This window comes from Urocampus carinirostris, chromosome 2 (genome assembly GCF_059441175.1).
Source record: "Urocampus carinirostris isolate Australia breed hairy pipefish chromosome 2, RoL_Ucar_1.0, whole genome shotgun sequence".
Lineage (NCBI taxonomy): Eukaryota > Metazoa > Chordata > Actinopteri > Syngnathiformes > Syngnathidae > Urocampus > Urocampus carinirostris.
In genome coordinates this window covers 59944591-59965243 of record NC_142350.1, presented here as the reverse complement: position 1 = coordinate 59965243, position 20653 = coordinate 59944591, and the positions used below count along the sequence as shown (strand labels likewise).

Below are 20653 nucleotides of genomic sequence, written 5' to 3'. Positions count from 1 at the left end.
GAAAGGACGCGGAACGACGTGCTCTGGCCGCGGCCAGGGCGTGGTTACACATGGGTAGGACGGGAAATTTCAGCGGGTAATCGTGGGTGGAGCATGGTAATAGCATGTTCTGCGCCTGTATCGCGGTGTTATGACGTGAAATTAGCGTGTTACGCGTGTGACGGTCAAACGCCTTTCTCCGCGTATAAACAGCGCGATTTGCCGAGCACACGTCAGTTGTGCTCGAGACGTCAAGGGGGTGAACATGGATCCCCGTCAGCGTAGTGACCTCGTCTTAATCCATTTTTATTTCTTGACATTTCTTTTCATTTCATAACAAGATAATAAAATAAAAATGAAAAACTATTACAATAATAACATATTTGCTTCTTCGGTGCCATAGCTTGAAATCTTGATCTTCACGGGACTGTGTCTTGAGCGGTTATGATTTCTACTTTTACCTCGTTTTATCTCACTTTTATATCATTTTTAGGGAATGTAATGGCGAACGCATAACCAAAACCACTTCGTCTTGCATTTGTTGGGAATGTAATACAACTTAAACCATTCGGTCTTTGTTTTTGTTGTGAACGTCATCGAACGGTAATGCACACCGTATATAAAATCCTCCCCCCCTCGCGTGAACGCGCATTCTGCTGCGCTTCCAACAAAAGCGATCGTATTCTATATAAAACGCTTATTAAAACAATAAAGCGAGCTAATTATAACAATTGGGAGATCCTAGTCTATATAACGCGTTTATTTAAACAATAAAGTGCGATCGTATTCTACAAAATGCGTTTGTTAACGCGGATGAAAAAGTCACCAACGTCAATGCACGCTTCCAACAGAAGCGATCGCAGCAGAATGCGCGTTCACGCGAGGGGGGGGTTGCGTAGGAGTCGGATTTGGGCACAACACCGGCTCGGGAGCTTTTATACCCGTGGTCCACACGAGAAAATGACGCGGAAATGACGCGATGAGGAAGCGGAACAGTCTCCGGCGTCTGTTTTGCGGGCATACCACCGATGAACAGGGGGTTGGCCAATTTTGCACATTTTCCATCGCGGGCAACCTCGGGCAAAAAAACCCGCAAAATTTTAGCCGTGATTCAGCCGCAAACGGCTGTGTGACCGGCCCCTAAGGAATCCTTTACACCGAAGTTCATAAAACTATTTATGTTCACTGTTGAGACTCTTTCTGATAAAACCGCAAAGAAGAAAAAGTAAACATCCAGAAACCTCGGCCAAGCACACAGAGCAGTTTGATTGGGTGAGCGGTAGGTGTGGGCTATACACACAGTGGCTTCTCTCTGTCCAGCACCGTCTGCACCGAAGGTAAACGCGTCAGTATCCTTTTTGTAATATATTGTGACATTTTTACAAGAGAACTCTGCTTGCAACTTGTTTTGAAACCATTATTTATGATACAAAATGAAGGTCAAAATGAGCCTCTGTGATTTTGTCTGGAGAGTGGTTTGAATGGCTTTGCTGACAGTTGTCTTAAAATATATGGTTGGCTTTCTCTCCCCAAAAAAAATCAAAAATATTTTGTTTCCAGATCAGGGGATGGTGTAATAATAGTCTGAAATAATAGTCTGTGCAATAACCTGTGCAGCCCTTTGAGACTCTTTGTGATTAAGGGCTATACAAATAAAAATGACTTGACTTGAATTATGGCCTGGGACAAAACGGTTCACAACCCCTGCTTTAGATGTCTACCCCATAGAAAATCCGTGAAGGGTGTTGAAAGTCTGTGTTGCCCAATGAAAGCCCCTAAACGTCACTGCTCTAGAGATCTGCATGGAGAAATGGGCCAAAATATCAGCAAGACTGAGTGAAAAACGTTTGGCTTCAGTTATTGCCAACAAAGGGTACATATCAAACTATTGAGATGAACCTTTGGGATTGACCAAATACTTATTTTCCGCCATGATTTACAGATAATTTCTTTAAAAATCAAACAATGCGATTTTCGTTTTTTTTCCACATTCTGTCTCTCATAGTTGAGGTTTCCCCATGTTGACGATTACAGGATTCTCTGATATTTTTAAGTAGAAGAACTTTCACAATTAGTGGTTGACTAAGAATCTATTTGCCTCACTGTAAATGTTTTGACAACTCCGAATTCACAGAGACAAAAAGTGCTTTTTCCTGTCATCCACCAAGGCCCACGCATTGGAAGCGGACATGGAGGAGGAGTTAGTAAGCACAGCTTGCGCCTGCAAGGCCGTGATCTGCTGCCGTGTAACGCCGCTACAGAAGGCTCAGGTGGTGGAGCTGGTCAAGAAGTACAAGAAGGCAGTCACTTTGGCCATAGGGGACGGTGCCAACGACGTCAGCATGATCAAGAGTAAGCCCGGGGAAAATCGATAACATCGAGACAGGGAAGAAACAGAAAAAGAGAAGCTTTGCTAACCGCATGCTCAACAGGGCCTCAGCAGCAGCCGTGTTTTGGTCACCCCTCAGTGTTACGAGAAGCCGGCCAGGTTGTGTGGCAATGCACATTGCATAGTGTGCTCAATGTCCTAACCGCGATGGGAACTTCAGCCAGGCAAACAGTCGCTTGTCGAGAGGACCTGATAACCTTCTCTCTTTTGAAAATGTTGCATCAGTTTTTAGGGCATCCATGTGTCCTCATACAGCAGCAGAAAATTCAAAACAGAAACGAGAACCTTACAATACATAAGTGAAGTCAAATGGCCCTTTGGGCTTTTTCATCTGGCCCACCAAACCAAAATGGTCAAAATATAATGACAATATATAAAATAGTCAATAAAGTTGTCTTAATCAAAAAAAAGGTTGATGCCAACGTATTACCCATTATCACTTTGTTTGTCTAAAACTAAAATACTACACAATTACTACAAAACAAATTATCAAATATAGTGGTTAAAAACGTTGACCTGAAATATTACTTTGCTTTCCTCCTGAAAAGAAAATATAGGCTATTAAAAATACTATTAGAGCAATACTATAATACAAAAATACTACCACAGAAATATTAATACAGAAATGCTAAAAAAAAACACACAAAAGGAATATTACAAAAATACTACAACGGAAATACTACAAAAATGCATCAAAAATATGACAAAAATACTCGTACTGAAATATTATGACAAAAATACTACAAACATAAAACTACAGTAATACTAGTAAATACTACTAAATACTATTTAATACTACTAAACTAAAGATCTAATTTTTGCTCTTATGTATATATATATATATATATATATATATATATATATATATATATATATAATTAGTATTTGAAAAATACTGTAAAGTAGAAAAGAGTTGTGAGAGGAATTGAAAAAAAAGAAAAAAAGGAAAAAATATGGTAAAGTCTTTAAAAAAAAGTGCACACTATGTAAAAGTAGGGAAAATGTAATATAAGTACTGATAAGTAATGAAGTTAGAATATTTTAAAATATGGGAAAAGTACTGAAATGTTGCAAAAAATAGTAAAAAGTATCAAAAGAAGTACAAACAAATTGTGAAATCTATTGAAAAAATACCGAAAACGGGTAAAAAGAAAAATAGTGAAACTCATCGGAAAAAAACTAAAAAAAGCACTTAAAGGGGTGAAAAGTGCGGTGAAGTACTGAAAAGAAGGGGAAAATATTGAAAAGTAATGTAAATGTAAGTTACCGTATTTTCCGCACTATAAGGCGCACCTAAAAGCCTTTATTTCTTTCAAAAGCTGACCATGCGCCTTATAATACAGTGCGCCTTATTTATGGATCAGTATTAAGTCGCAAAGTCTTCCAACTAACTTGCAGCCGCCGATTTGATTTTCCCCCGAACGCCAACGCGGTTTATGCTGGGATTTATTTACCGGCGTTTCATTTCCTAACCAATGTGTCAATCATCATTTGAATCGATCACTATTGGCTAAAGTTATTCGGAGGTCAAGGGGCGGATCCTTTTTATCATTTACAGGCTGGCATAGGCTTAAGCTGCAAAACAAAGCCTGCAATTGGCTGAAAAAGATGTGTCAATCATCAGTTGAATCGATCACTATTGGCTAAAGTTATTCGGAGGTCAAGGCGCGGATTCTTTTTATCATTTACAGGCTGGCATAGGCTGAAGCGGCAAAACAAAGCCTGCAATTGGCCGAAAAAGATGAATGTGTATAGCACGTGGTTGACGGCATACAGAAAGCTATTTTTACTATTCTGTATTTGTATTTTATTCTCCTGGATTTACTAAACTCACGGATATAAGAGGACCATGGCTGCTCATTATTATTGAACACAACGACTTCGGTGAGCTACTCTGGCTATATATTTTCCCTGTATCTTGTTTCAGACTGAACTCGATGTTTCTGTGATAAGCGGTGCAGAATTTGAAAACGTAAGAATGCAATCTTTACTTTAGGCCAGGTGATGGCAGCAAAGTAACACATAATTTATGTATTTCTTAGTAAACTCTTCTTTTTTCATCTTTTTGGGGGTTTGTTCCGACCCTAACAGGCCTGATAAAAGTATAATAAAATCACACAGGTGCAATGGAAAGAAAAGCATAAAGGCACTTGGAACTCAGTTGGGCATTGTTAACACATAGTTAATAGCGAAAATTAACTTTCAACTTTTTAAAGACACCTCTAACTACACACCCTATCTTCACAAATTGGACCACAGGCCTCGTAAATGACCCCCTATCTTTAGGTTGGACACCACTGCCTCTGATTCTTCTTTTTTTGGGCTTTTTCTTTTAAAAACAACAACACATGTTTGCTTTTTTCAAATTATCTGCAACTTTGAAAGCCATCTTCATATAAAATCCCCTCCCCAGGTGCTCACATCGGCGTTGGCATCTCCGGACAAGAAGGCATCCAGGCCGTGCTAGCCAGCGACTACTCTTTATCGCAGTTTCGCTTCCTACAGCGCCTCCTGCTGGTCCATGGACGATGGTCCTACCTCCGCATGTGTCGTTTCCTGTGTTATTTCTTCTACAAGAACTTTGCCTTCACCGTGGTGCACTTCTGGTTCGGCTTCTTCTGCGGCTTCTCCGCACAGGTCAGAGAGGAACGATTACAGTGCCTACAAAGATTGAATGGTCAATGGTTTCTATTTACCACAGACGGTGTATGATCAATTCTTCATCACACTATACAACATCGTCTACACGTCCTTACCAGTGCTAGCCATGGGCGTCTTTGACCAGGTACTAACCAGTCACATGTCACAAAAAATGAGCCTCTGTGATTTAGTCTGGAGAGCGGTTTGAATGGCTTTGCTGACAGTTGTCTTAAAATATATGGTTGGCTTTCTCCCCCCCAAAAAATCAAAATATTTTGCTATCATGGCTTGGGTCAAAACGGTTCCCGACCCCTGTTTTAGATGTCTACCCCATAGAAAATCCGTGAAGGGAGTTGAAAGTCTGTGTTGCCCAATGAAAGCCCCTAAACTTCACTGCTCTAGAGATCTGCATGGAGGAATGGGCCAAAATAACAGCAAGACTGAGTGAAACACTTATGAAGAGTTACAAAAAACTTTGGGCTTCAGTTATTGTCAACAAAGGGTACATATCAAACTATTGAATGTGAATTTAATGTGGGCTTTTACTCCCCCGGGTGGAGGTAAAGAGCCTCATGGCATGAGCAAGAAAATGATCTCCTCAGTCTGTCCATGGAACAAGACTGTGACAGCAGTCTGTCATGTTAGATACACCCAGACCCTTATAATCGCCTTTAAATCAGGGTGTCTGGTACCTTCAAAGGAATGAATCCAGAGCCGATCAAAGTTTTTTTTTTCTTTTGGCTTTGACGACTAGAATATAGTTGATATTCTGCTGCTGTGTCTGTCTATGATTGACTATAAAGCGCACCTGATTATAAGCCGCACGCACCACACTTTGCGGATATTAATGGTTTTGTCCTTACACAAGCCTGTATATAAGCTGCACGCGCCAACATTTAAACATGTAACACAGCCACAAGTTTATCCCAAACCTGACTTTAGGTTTGTAACTGCAAATATAGTACACAATCCATCCACCACAATCTGCAACATGTATGGAAAGTGATACTGGTACTTAGAATGTAATGCAAACCTTTAAAGTCCAGGTCCTGTTGAAAGTAATCCAACAAAAAAAATGTATATTTCCAAAGTTAAGGGTGGGAAAAATATATATCCACTATTGTCCGCTGCAACAACAAAGAGATTTAACTCAGCTTTACCCCACTTCCCGTCAGCCCGTGTTTGCTCCGTCCCTTCTTTTTGATTCGCTCGTAGAAAACATATCACAATAAGTCTCTAAAATAAATACATTACAAAAATATACGGTTGCAAATACATATTATACATGGTTACACATATTTACAAAGAAAGGAGGTACACCGAGAGAGTTTTCAAAGCTTTAATAATAATATTATAACTTTCATCCCAAACCATGCCTGTGAAAGGTACCACCACGCTACTCCTAACACGCTCGCAACGCACAAAGCGTAGCTGTTAAAAAAAGGCGTGCCGCAATTGCGGAACTCACGGTAAGCATTCCTCGTCTTAATCCTCATAACTATCGCCATCAAGGGCGTCTTCCTCACAATTCGACCATAGACTAAGAGGATGCAGTCTACCTCGGCGCACAATTCCACCGGTCTGAATTTTACCTTTTGTACTCGAGTGCCGCTGGTGGCCGTTAGAAAAATTACATAAATTGGCCGCTTCACTGAATAAGCCGCAGGGCTGAACATTTGGGAAAAAAGTAGTGGCTTATAGTCCGGAATTTACGGTAATTGGAAAAAAAAATTCTCTTCTTGAATACCGTATGTTCCGCACTATAAGGCGCACCTAAAAGTCTTAATTTTTTTCAAAAGCTGACCATGCGCCTTATAATACAGTGCGCCTTATTTATGGATCAATATTAAATCGCAAAGTCTTCCAACTAACTTGCAGCCGCCGACTAGATTTTCCCCCGAACGCCAAGTAGTCCGCGGTTTATGCTGGGATTTATTTACCGGCGTTTCATTGGCTAACCAATGTGTCAATCATCATTTGAATCGATCACTATTGGCTAAAGTTATTCAGAGGTCAAGGGGCGGATCCTTTTTATCATTTACAGGCTGGCATTGGCTGAAGCGGCAAAACAAAGCCTGCAATTGGCCGAAAAAGATGAATGCGTATAGCACATCGTTGACGGCATACAGAAAGCATTTTTTTACTATTCTGTATTCGTAAATATTTTATTCTCCTGGATTTACTAAACTCACGGATATAAGAGGACCATGGCTGCACATTATTGTTGAACACAACGACTTCGGTGAGCTACTTCGGCTATATATTTTCCCTGTATCTTGTTTAACTCGTTTAACTCGATGTTTCTGTGATAAGCGGTGCAGATAATGGATGGAATGGAGTGTCTATTTTTAAATTAAACTCAATTCCAAGTGTTTATTGTCATATGCACAGTAAAGTTGCCAGCGAAAATAGAAACTAAGGAATGGTTGGCATTTCTTAAATCCCAAGACTTTAAATCTCCGAATGATGGAACGATGCATTTGAGTGACATCGTACGGACACCGCATCCGCACGTGTTCTCGACACGTATTTGCGTCTTTGCAAGCTTTGGGAATGTTAAGGGGGTAATAAGTTGGACTGAACGATCTGACTGTTTTGTCAATGTTCCCATTGTAGCGCCTTATAATGCGGTGCGTCTTATGTATGTCAAATATAGGACCAAAAACTATTTTTTCGGGGTGCGCCCTATAACCCGGTGCGCCTTATAGTGCGGAAAATACGGTACTTTTAATGGGCCAAGTCCTTTGTCTTAAAATATTTTTCTTGTATTTCAGGACCTGCCTGATTATTGGAGTGTGGATTACCCCAAGCTGTATGAACCTGGACAACTCAACCTGCTCTTCAATAAAAGAAAGTTCTTCATCTGCATCGCTCAGGGCATCTTCACGTCGATGGTGCTGTTTTTTGTACCGTACGCTGTCCTTGCCGACGCCTCCCAGAACAGCGGCGAGCCTCTCGCCGACCACCAAACATTTGCGGTCACCACGGCGACAGCTTTGGTCATTGTAGTGAGCGTACAGGTAAGCCCGGCCGGGAAAAACGTGCGTGACCTTTTGTGCAGCTGTTGGTGAGTCAAGATGTTCTAACAACGCTGTGTTTTTTTTTGTTGTTGTTTCCGTTCACGTAGATCTCCCTGGACACGGAATTCTGGACGCTTTTCAACCATGTTTTTGTCTGGGGCTCATTGGGTTGCTACTTTTCCATGATGTTTGCGGTTCATAGTCAGATGCTCTTCAGGAGTTTCCCCAATCACTTCCGATTTGTAGGTCGGTCTACGGCAGGGGTGTCAAACTCATTTTAACTTGGGGGCCACACAATAGAACAAACATTCTGTTGGGGGCCAGACTAGTTGATTAAAGAGAAAGAAAAAGAGAGACAAAGAAATAAGAGATAGAGGGAGGGAAAAGTAGAGAGGGTGGGACAAAGAAAGAAAAAGAGAGGGAGGGAGTGTGAGAAACAAAAGATAAAAAGTCGTGAGAGAAGGGGAAAAGAAAGGGAGAGGAAGAAAGAAATCCAAAGAGAAATAGAAAGACAGAAGGAGAGAAAAGAGAAAAGAAAGCGCAAAGGGTATCAAGAGAGAAAGAGAAAAGAGAGAAAAGGAAAAAAGGAAGTTAGGCAAAAGAAGTTAACAGAGAGAGAAAGAAACAAAGAGCAACAAAGGAAAAGAAAAAGAGAGACACAGAGAGTGAAAGAGACAGAGAGTGGGAGAAAAGGGGTGGAAAAGATAGAGAGAGACAGAGAGAGAGAAATAAATAAATACAAGTACAGTGTCTTTGCGAGAGGCATCTTTGTTTGGCAACATCAAGTTGACATATTTCAACCTGCAGCTTGTTTTTCTCTTGCGCTTCTCTGAGTGTTGTCTCGCGGGCCGGATTCAATCCCTTAGCGGGCCTGATCTGGCCCGCGGGCCGCCTGTTTGACACCTGTGGTCTACGGTATCTGTCTGAAAAACCAATGCAGTAGGATGAAAATCTGAACACAAAATCATCGTTTATTGTGTGAAAGCGCACAGTCTCCGTAGTTGGTTTATTTCAGAATTTAACACTACTGGAACAACACAGACAAGCATACAAGTATGCATATTTAAAGATACAGCGGTCGCAAAACTGAGTGTGTTTTGGTTTATTGTAGTATTGATTACAAAGTAAAAAACACAGATAAAAACTTTTTGGAGTTTACATTCAGTTCCTCCAACTTGCGAACCCTCAATTCATTAATCTGTAATTCTCTCGCGGCAGCTGCTGGGTTTCCAGGCTCTTCCGTATAGCGTAGAAATCGACACACCACAGCGGACGAAAAACACAGAATAGAATAGAATAGAATAGAATAGAATAGAATAGAATAGAATAGAATAGAATAGAATAGAATAGAATATACCTTTATTGTCATTGTTACAACATGGGATATATTGTGACAACGAAATTGGACGTGGCACTCCAGGTCCACATTTTACAGTAAGCATATAAGGAAAACAAAGAGATAAAGGAACAAAGAAGATGTTTGTACTGTCCTTGTTGTATAGGCTTTGTTTTCCTCTGGAGGGGGGGTGTATGAGGGGGTGGGGGACAGACAGAGATGGGCGGATCCAACTAGATGTGTGATCTTACTGTACACACGGTCCAGTGTTTTTTTTTCCCTAATTGCTCAGTCCACGTATTGAATGGATTTGGAAAGTACAGTCCATAAACATGCCCGATTAAAGTCGCCGGCGACGATAAAAGCTCCGTTGGGGTGTGCAAGCTACTGTTATTGATAGCAGCGGGCAGGAGATTTAGCGCTATGCTAACGTTAGCAAGCACAATGACCACAGTTAGCTCTCTCAGTAGATAGAAGGGTCTACACGATACTGCTAGAAACTCGAGTGAGCAGTGTGTGTCAATGATTCTGCTGTTATTGTAGCGCATAATCCCCAACCCCTGTTTTTACTGGAGTCTCCGTCTCGTTCGTGCCGGTGAAGCGTGCGTCCTGCTAGTTGGAGTGCGGCGTCAGGACAGCATTCAATGTAGTGAAAGAGAGTTTTGGGATTTAATTCAGATTTGGGGGGGACAACTCTCTTTAGCTTCCGAATGCACATTCATTTTCAAATTTCTAAATGAGCTACGGCATAAGCATCCATGAGCACTTCCGCTAACAATACATTGCGTCATGCGTATTCTTCTACCGGAAGAGACGCTTAAAAGTTACAGGAGGCCTAGAGGTTGAATTTTTGGACAAATGTGAACAATTTCACAAAAACATTTCAACTAAAGATGTGTAGGTCTTGTTTTGGCCAATGCTCGAATCTGTGACCTCCCATTCTCGGGCTCCCAACTCTAAGGCAACTGATCTTCATCTTCCGCTATGCATGAGAGACAGCAGAAAGTCCGAGCCTTTATGTGCACATGATGGGCGTGAAAATACATTAATCTCCTAAAAAGACAGTGTGTATGACCACTAGAGGTCATTTTGTGTCGTGCAACAAAAACAAGTGCTAAAAAGTACAAGGAAGAATACAGACTATGGAGATTCAAGCTGATCAAACCTTAGCATTTTTCTTTTCATTTTTTTGCCCAGCCTTTTGCAACATTTTAGGTTTTTGGGGTACTTGTAGCAGCAAGATGGCGGACAATAATGGAAGCACCCTCTAGTTGAGGCTTATAATATCTGAAATAAAGGCAAATTTCTCAACTTGCGGGTATGTTTGAAAATGCATGTTTATATGCTAGTTAATGTAATTTTGCTAATTATTCAATTCTATTTTTTTTAATGAATGGAGAATTTTTTACTACTAGGAGGTGCTATGTAATTCATACTGTCCCTTTATGTATTGAAATTTTGTGAAAATTGAGAACTTTAATTTCCTAAAATAATAACAACATGGTAGACTTTTATCAATTAGTAATTCATTCATTTATTTAATGATTGATCATTTGTAAATTGGTGATTAATTTGTTATCAATTTATATCAAATGATACAATCAAAGAGTTTTATTTATAATCAAATTTAATTGATTGAATATTATTCAAACACTGGTTTATAAACATATTTCAAATGAAATCATAAAACTACGTCTAATATCATGTACCTGTATATTAAAATGAAAGGACGAAATACAAATCATTATAAAAATAACTGAAAATATATGGTAAAATAAATGTTTTTGGTATTATTTTGTTGTATCTTTTGCAATGTTTTACTTATTTATTCATTCATATTTTTGTGGTTTTTATTTTAATTTTTGTTGTATTTTTAATAAGTATTTAATTTCTCCCTATGTTCTTGCTCGGAGCTTTCCCTTGGAAATTGCTGGCCTACTTGTGATTTTTTTATTTTCATTTTTTTACAAATGTAAGTTTGTTCATTGTAGACATTTTCTGTCTTTCATGAATTTGGAGTGGTAAATCCTCTGGCCTGTGCAAAAATCATCTAAAATGAGGAACTCCAAATTGTAGTGTTTACTTTATCCTGCTCAACATGATTACAAGTTGATGATCAAAGATTTTTTGTGTTTTCAGGCAGCGCTCAGAGCACACTATTGCAACCAGTCGTGTGGTTGACTATTGCACTCGCAACGGCGATCTGCGTAGTTCCAGTTTTGGCATTCCGCTTCCTCAAGTTGCACCTCAAACCTCAGCTCTCAGAAATGGTGAGAAGATCCAGAATTTGCCGCTGTTGATTAATGTGTCCCCAGATCGTGTGTGTGTTTTAATGGGTGATTGCATTTTCTGAGCTTACACATTGTAAAAAGGCAGCAAACATTGACACAGTGCTTTTAATGCACTTAAGAATACCGTGGCCCCTCTGCACACTACGTTATGTTCCGAGATAATGTTCGTATTTAGAATTTCTCGTATCTTGAGCAAATTTAACCAATACAAAAAAACTGTAAACCAATTAACTCTGCCCAGGCCCTCTAAAAGCATCCCGTTTAACCCTAAATATCACTCTCCTCAGGTGTAGTTCCAGCAGCTAGAATCAAGTCTCTTCAGCTGGTACAAAATGCCGCAGTAAGGCTTTTAACTAGGACAAAAAAGTACGATCACATAACACCGATTTTGGCTAACCTGCATTGGCTCCCAGTTAGCCTTAGATGTGATTTCAAGGTTCTCTTGGTTTTATACAAAATCATACATGGACTTGCTCCCTCTTATCTTTCAGATCTGATTTGCCCCTATGTCCCGGTCCGAAGCCTACGATCTGAGAGTGCCGGTCTTCTGGTGATACCAAGAGCAAAGAAGTGTTCTGCTGGTTCGAGAGCGTTCTCCATCCGGGCACCGGTGCTGTGGAATGCTCTTCCCCCTGAGATCCGATCTGCAACCTCAGTGGAAATGTTTCAATCTAAACTTAAAACTCACTTCTACTCCATAGCATATGAATAACCTACTCTTCTCGTCGGCTGAAAAATAGTCTGTGTAATATAGTGTAATAATCTGTGAAGCCCTTTGAGACTCTTCGTGATTTAGGGCTATACAAATAAAAATGACTTGACTTGACTTGACTTGACTAAAAAACACACATTCGCGATCACTAAAAACAGATTCAAAGAGCAATTGAACATAAAAATACAGTTCTTAGATTAAAAAAAGTGATAACATAATGACTCAACCCCTGCCCCATACAGAGGGAGCGTGGTAGGTATTGTGTACTCAGTGGCTGGTTTTAAGTTGCAATCGATGTTGCTTGGTCAACAATAAACAAAACACAGTCAACATCCACAATAAACGTAGGTAATAACTAAAATTGTTCAAGAAGTCCAAGACAGTGACAACTCAGCTTCCCATTTCAGCCAGCTGGTCAATGCAGATGATGATATGTCCCAGTTGCTGGTCCATCCAGGTTTGTCCTTCTCCCTTACTCTGCCACCAACCAGAAAGCCAAAAAAGACAGGGTAACAAAAGTATAGAATCAATCATAAGCTTTAGAATATAAGTGTGTCTTATGTCTTGATTTAAACACTTCCACTGAGGTTGCAGATCTTATTTCAGGGGGCAGAGTATTCCATAGCACCAGGGCCCGAATGGATTTCTTCTTGGCTCTTGGAGTCACAAGTAGGCCAGCAATTTCTAAGGGAAAGCTCCGAGCAAGAACATAGGGAGAAATTAAATACTTAATATCATATGGAGCAACTCCATGCAAACTTTTGTATGTTAGTAACAGAACCTTAAAGTCAAGTCTTAAATATAGAGAGTGCCAGTGTCACGAGACCGGACCAGATCGGAGGCAGGAGGCAGGAAGGGTGAACTCATTCGCGTTAACGATCAGGTACTTTTATTAAGGAAATAAAAGTCGTCCAACACTCAGGGACAAAAACAAAAACAGGCTTACAGGCAAACAGGAACTCAGACTAGGAATACTCACAAAACAGGCTTTTACTCAGAACGGCCAAGTACAGGTTTCCTCAAGTCAAACAGAACAGAATAATGCAAAGTAATGCAATGAACCCGCAACCGGCAATCCCCAAAACCCGCACTTAAGAAGCACACACGCAAATTAGAAAATCTGCTACAGCCGGTGCCAAGGGGCGGGGCCAGCCGGTCGCCACGGCGACCATGCTGGACATGACAGCCAGTGCAAGTTAAGGTGCAGGGAGGGGCGGTCTCCAAGGGTCTCCAGTAGTAGTGGAAATTCTTATGACTTGGTTTTTCTCTCATATGTGGGGTGAGATTTTGGAATGTAGAGGGGTCACTGTACTGTCAATGTTTAATTTGCTTTCTCCAGGTCCGCTATTCCCAACTGGTGCGACAAAAGAAGCAAACGCCAGCGGGAGGAAGCACAACATCTGCCTGGCACTGTTCAGGCGACCCTTCTGAGGGCCGCCCTGGTCCAAGGCGCGGCTCCCGGAGATCGGGCTACGCCTTCGCCCACCAGGAAGGCTTCGGCGAGCTGATCACATCCGGAATGAACATGCGCCTGTCCTCACTAACCCTGGCTAGCTTGGCCTCACGACGCAGCACCAGCTGGATGGAAACCCTGCGGTGGAAAAAGCAAGCTCACACGGCCCCCAGTACATCAGGGGAGTGTACGCCTGCACTCTCACACTCCTCTTCTGTCCTGGGAGGCTCGCAAGAGGCCCCCATCGAGGAGGAAACAGTCAGAGGATTCACTTTGGAGGATGGTCAGGACGTAGCCGATCACACGGGGTTACCCTCAGTTGTAGGGAGGTTGCACAAAGAGTGAAATTTGACATCTGAGGTTCAACTGCTGATTAAGTTTGAAACAACTTTGCTTATGACTGCTTAGGCCTTGCTTAGGAAATAAATGGAGAAATCTGATTGAACGTAAAAACGGTGTTCATAGTTCACGGCTCCTTTAACCTGCAGGGCGGTCTGGGCACCACTGAGGACACAACTCTAATCAGCTCTCTTCACTGCTGACGGTTCCTGGCCTGAGTTTGGGTTGTGGCAATGTTGGCACCAGTCTATTCTTTGCTGTTGTCAGCCCAGTTCTTTCTCGTCTTCCTCTCCTCCTGCCCTCTAGGACTGTGCCCTGGGTAATAATCTAGGCCAATTCTGATGACCATGAGTTTTCGTTCTTTGTAGGGACCAATGTGCCCTCTGATGTTGTTGCGCAAGGCTGTGGATCTTGGAAACAAATGGTGAAATTTGATCGAACCTAAAAAAAAAATGTACATCCCTGTATATATATCAAAATATTTTTGTTTAAAATGTAAGGAAAGGAGCTACGGGCAGTGCGCAGTGGTTAGCGCTTGTGCGGCACAGTTCATGTCATGGGAACCTCCTGTGTGGGTTCAAATCCAGCTACCAGCTTACCTGTGCGGAGTTTGTATGTTCTCCCCGTGCTTGCGTGGGTTTCCTCCGGGCACTCCGGTTTCCTCCCACTATCCAAAGATATGCATTTCAGGTGGATTGGCCGGTCCAAATTGTCCCTAGGTGTGAATGAGCGAGCGAGTCGTCTGTCCCTGTGTGCCCTGCGACTGGCTGGCAACCAGTTCAGGGTGTCCCCTGCCCACTGCCCGATGATTGCTGGGATGGGCTCCAGCACCCCCGCGACCCTACTGAGGATAAGCGGTGTAGCTAATGAGCTGAAATGAGATGAAAGGAGCTACATCATATTGTAAGGGAGCTTACAATCATCTACTCAGTCATGACCAGCAAAGTTATAATAAAATCTAACAGACATACATGGACAATGAATTAATTAGGGCAGAGAAAAAACAGCTTATTAGTAGGTCTCAATGAAAACAAAATAATTTAATTTTGTCTGATCTATCTACCCATCACTTTGTCTTAAGTCATCTGCATCATATTGATGCTTTTAAAGCAAGTTTGACACCTGATTACTAATAGAAACGCAAACAGACTCATGGATGCGGGTGCAAATTTTTGTGTGCCTTCCAGTAAACTCTAAGATGCGCTGTAGCCTTTTAGTCGAGAATCCTCAGTAAAATGTATTCAGGCATGATCAGGACTTGATTAGTGTGTCGAGAAGGAAGCCTATAAATAGTCCAAATATTGTCATGCCCTGCACGGTTGTCATGGCGCCCAGCTGGCCCCGCCCCTTGACACCGGCTGAGACGCATTGGACTGATTGCTTGTGGAGTACTTAAACGCTCCTTTTGGGACTGCCCGTTGCCAGTCCATTGCTTTGCCTTGTTGAAGACCTGTTCATGCCTGTTTGATCTGAGTAATGCCTAGTTTGTAATTTTAATTGCCTTTGAACCTGCTTTGTTTTGTTTCTGGTCCGTTTGTGTGTTGGACAACTTTACTTTCTCAAATTAAAGTGACAGATCGTCTACGCATATGAGTTCCGACTTCCGGCTTCCCGGCCCGTTTTGTGACAAATATAACCAGCGTGCATGTAAATCGTGTAAGAATGTTGTGCAGATATATGTATTAAATCTTGCTTGACTCTTGGAAGTGACCCATACATGCTGTATGTAGATGTCAGTATTTTTACTATAACCAACTTAGTATTGGAAAACGTTATTTATTTCAGCATGGACATTAGAGCGAACTGGATCTTAAACTTAACCTTTGATGGGAAAAGGATATTAGTAGCCATGTGTTTATTTGTTTATTAATGTGTTATAACAACTACAGAGACATGTTTGGCTTCAAATTGGACTTGAAATGCTGTTAAAATATGGAGATACTTCAATAAACTCATGATGAACACTTTGCTCTGCACTCCATGCAATAGATTGAAAAAAAATGGAGGTGATGAATCTTCTTCTAATCATTGTGTCAATATAAAATATGTTAATATTATTTATACTAAAAGTTATTTGTATATCAAACGTATCAGCATATCTTTTGTAATGTGTTTAAAATGCATACTACACATTAAAAGCGTTTGACGATGTTTGTGTCTTATTAGAATATACAGTTCACTGTTTGCAATCCCTTACCCACCATAGTTGTAGGGGCACCACTTCCTGTGGTGTGTCTTGGGCACGTACAGCCATTTCCAGGCCGTTTTATTTGGTTTAGAATAAAGAAATGTGCAGAGTATAAACCGGAATATAAAAAGTGGAGTGCAGTACTTCTATCGTAGTATTATTTGATATTTCCTAGTATTTCAGTAGTAATTTTTTGTAGTGTTGTCGTGGTAGTATTTCCGCTGTAGTGTCTCTGCAGTAGTATTTTTCTATAGGATTACTGAAGTACTTTTTTTAACATGTCTGTAGTACTTATTTTTTCTCTTTTCTGAATTAAAGGAAGAAATAAAATATTGCGTCCCTGTTTTGAGCACTAAATTTGATATTGTGTTGTGTAGTAATTTTGTAAAATTTCTGTAGTATTATTTTTGTAGCAGACACACAAAGGGGGCCAAAAATGTTTTTTTTTTCATTAATAGTACAGTGGAACCTCGGTTCTCGACCATATTTCGTTCCAGAACCCTGTTCGATCACCGAAATCATTTTTCCCATTAAAAATAATGTAAATCGTTTTAATCTGTTCCAACACCCTGAATGTTTACCTTGAATGTTCAACGGAAACATAAAGCTGACCCAGGCTCATCGTACGTTCGCGTTATCGTAATCTTCCGTACGAAAGATTACGCTAACATGAACGTGTAAAAATAAAAAAAATCAGGTCGTTTACAAGTCATTTAGCACCCAGATCTCCACAAAAAGTGGTGAGCGGTTCATTGGATAGGGGGCTCCGTTCCAACACCCTGAATGTTGGGCTCCGTTCCAACACCCTGAATGTTTACCTTGAATGTTTAACATAAACATAAGGCTAACCCAGGCTAATCGTACGTTCACATTATCGTAATCTTCCATATGAAAGATTACGCTAACATGGACGTGTAAAAATAAAAAAAGGATAAAGAAAAGAATTATGAATAGGATCTCTTACCTTTGAGGTGGTCAGCAGAAGGCGCAGGCAAGATCAGACACTCGCACACCTCCTTCATGTTTTGCTATTATTTCTTTCTCAAATGCAATAGTTGTACGCACTACTTTTCTTTTTTCACCTGTAGCAACTTTGCTGCTTGCACTGACTTTCTTCGGAGGCATAATTAGGGGCTAAAACACTTGGTACACCTATATTAAAAGCGAAAGCAAAACAAAGCACGTCAGCACGCGATAACAGTTGGTCACGAAATGAGGGATCTCCACCTGTACGCCGCGCAGCATCGCATCCTAGCGTACGCCGTTCGAACTCCGATTTTTTGACCAAATAGCGAAGCAAAAATTTCTCGAAATTTTGGGTCGGACTCCAATTTGTTCGAACTGAGAGACGTTCGAAAACCGAGGTTCCATTGTACCTTCAATTAGAAATACAGGATGGTGCTCTTCCTGCCAGGCATTTCTGCCTGCCTCGCCTACTCCGGTGCCTTTGGAATGCTAGTGTACCCTGAACACTTGGGCCTGATTGGGTATTCAGTCGGGGACCATCGGTCATTGATGTTTTGCTCTTTTAACCCCAGGACATCTTCCGGTGGCGGAGCGATGGCTGGGAAGTCTCCCTGCCAACCCCACTAAAGCCTTAAGTGCAGAAGTGAGTAGTAACGGAGTACACTATCTCGTTACATTTACTTGAGTACAGTTTTGGGATTTTTTTTTGTACTTCTAGGAGTATTTTTAAATCCCTATAGTTTTACTTGAGTACCGTAAATTCCGGACTATAGAGCGCACCTGATTATATGCCGCACCCACCACATTTTAGGAGGAAAACCGATTTTGTACCTGTATATAAGCCGCATGCGAACCCAAACCCGACTTTAAGTCCCGCGATTGAAACTAAATGTCCTTCATTAAAGTACACAGTCCAGAAAAAGTGTATATTTCCAAAGGTAAGGGTGGGAAAAATATATATCCACTATTGTCCGCCGCGTCCACAAACAGGTCTGTCTGTTCCTCACCTTTACCCCACTTCCCATCACCCCCCGTTTGTTCCGCCCCTCCTTTTTCATTCGCCCGTGCAAAACATATCAGAATAAGTGTCTAAAATAAATACAAATAAATACATTTCAAAAATATACAGTTGCAAATACATATTATACATGGGTTACACATATTTACAAAGAAAGACGGTACTCCGAGAGAGTTTTCAAAGCTTTAATAAAAATAATATAACTTTCATCCCAAACGGTGCCTGTGACAAGGCAGTTAATGGTAGCAACATGTTAGCAACACGCTCGCAACACAGTAAACGGGTCTGGTAAAAAAAACAAAAACATACTGTACTGTAAAATCGCGGTAAACCATCCTCATCTTCCTCCTTAGAACTGAAGCCATCAAAGTCATCTTCCTCAGTGTCGGAAAGAAACTTTGTCATGTAGACGTCGTCCCACGCTCCCTTATTCCAAAACACGCTAGCAACACGCTCGCAACACAGTTAATGGGTCTGGTAAAAAAAAAAAAAACGTACTGTACTTGTAGAAATCACGGTAAACCATCCAGACTGCTCGATTGCTTTTAGCTTGAAAGCTGCGTCATGTGCCTTTCTTTTTGCATTTCGCATGATGAGGGTATGTTTACGCTAATTTTGTGCACAAGCCAAGAAGTTGCAGTCTTCTTCGGCGCAGATATTTCACCGGTCTAAATCTTACCTTTTGTACTCGAGCGCCGCTGGCGGCTGTTAGAAAAATTACATAAATTGGCCGCATCACTGAATAAGCCGCAGGGTTGAACGATTGGGAAAAAACGGCACTTTTACTCCTCTACATTAGGCAACATTGAAGCCGTTACTTTGTTATTTAATCAATCCCCTCCTCATAAGTACGCGTCTGTCTGTCTCCGCTAAGGCGCATTTATTTTGACTCAGAACTCCACCAGTCTCTCCCATGTTCAACCAATAAAACGTAGCAGCCTTGTCATGTGACCATATTCAACTTCAGCGGTCGAAAGGTTTTTTAGCAATATGAAAACACAGAAACGGAGGCACACCCCTTGCCTCTGGGGTATTCCAGCTCGTGTCACAGACCAGAAACGGACACAGGACCCAATAGCGCTCGTTTTCACTGTGAATGTGTAAAACTGGAGTGTCATGCCCAATTTCGTTGTCACAATATGTTAACCCATTTTGTAACAATGACAATAAAGGTATATTCTATTCTATTCTATTCTATTCTATTCTATTTCTCAGTTTTTTATTAATAAAGAGGGAGAGCAGGGCTTGCTACCACGATCCGATGGCTGACGGACAAGAGGAGCAGGCGATGCGGAAGTGCACTTCCATGTCTAGCGAGGGGGATCAGAGACAGGCGGGAATTACAAGTCGTTGGCCGGAACTGGAGAACAAAGGCGGTGTCAAGTTCTGAAACAATGTCGGCAACAGGAGGCAGGCAGGTAAGGGGGCAAAACAGATCAAGTAACAGGCAGGCAGAACGGGGCAAAGTCAGGTCCGGAAACAGTTTGGCAACGAAGATCAGGCAGAGGAAAGCAGGGCAGGAACAGAGTCGGACGTAAAGGCTTACTGAGCTGGTGGCAACAGTTCGCATAACGATCTGATGGCTTCCTTTTGGAAGCTGGGGGTTTAAAAAGAGTGCATCAGCCAATCAGATGTCCAGGTTGTTGGCGCCAATTAAGCAGTCGCAGGTGCTCTCAATCGGTAATCATGACAGCTCGCCTCCCTGCACTCGGCTTCCAGTTCTTTACACTATGCTGCCTTTATCCCCTCCTCCCCAGGGACAGTGAGCTCCACCCGGAGGACCGTCTTGCTGGTCACAGACCACAGCACAATTTCTGGTCGCAATGATGTTTCGGCGTTCTCCCTGGGGAACCGCGACTGCCTTTTGAGGTCGACTTTCATTTCCCATTCACTGGCGGGTGAGACGAACCTTCCCAAGTTATTTACTATTATATGTACAATATTAGTACAGTGGAACCTCGGTTTTCGAACGCCTCTCAGTTCGGACAATTTGTCCGACCAAAAATTTCGAGAAATTCTTGCTTCGCTGTCCGGTCAAAAAATCGGAGTTCGAATGCCGGTAATGCATGAGTGCGTACGCTAGGGTGCGATGCTGAGCGGCGTACGGGTGTAGATCGTGACCAACTGTTATCGCGTGCGGACATGCTTCGTTTTGCTTTCGCTTTTAATATAGGTGTACGAAGTGTTTTAGCCCCTAATTATGCCTCCGAAGACAGTCAGTGCAAGCAGCAAAGTTTCTACAGGTGAAAAAAGAAAAGTAGTGCGTACAACTATTGCATTTAAGAAAGAAATAATAGCACCATTATCCACCTGCGCCTTCTG

At 41.6% G+C, this 20653-nt stretch overlaps 1 protein-coding gene across 1 annotated transcript in view; it reads left to right on the top strand.

Annotated features, from left to right (window-relative positions):
- The window catches only part of atp8b2 (ATPase phospholipid transporting 8B2), a 47337-nt gene extending 31214 nt beyond the window's left edge, over window positions 1-16123 (top strand). Inside the window, 7 exon segments of the mRNA XM_088327367.1 lie at window positions 2148-2331; window positions 4782-5005; window positions 5070-5153; window positions 7783-8028; window positions 8136-8274; window positions 11504-11634; window positions 13707-16123. Coding sequence (XP_088183493.1) covers window positions 2148-2331; window positions 4782-5005; window positions 5070-5153; window positions 7783-8028; window positions 8136-8274; window positions 11504-11634; window positions 13707-14165 — 1467 coding nt within the window. The 3' untranslated portion in view covers window positions 14166-16123.
- The last annotated feature ends 4530 nt before the right edge of the window (window positions 16124-20653 follow it).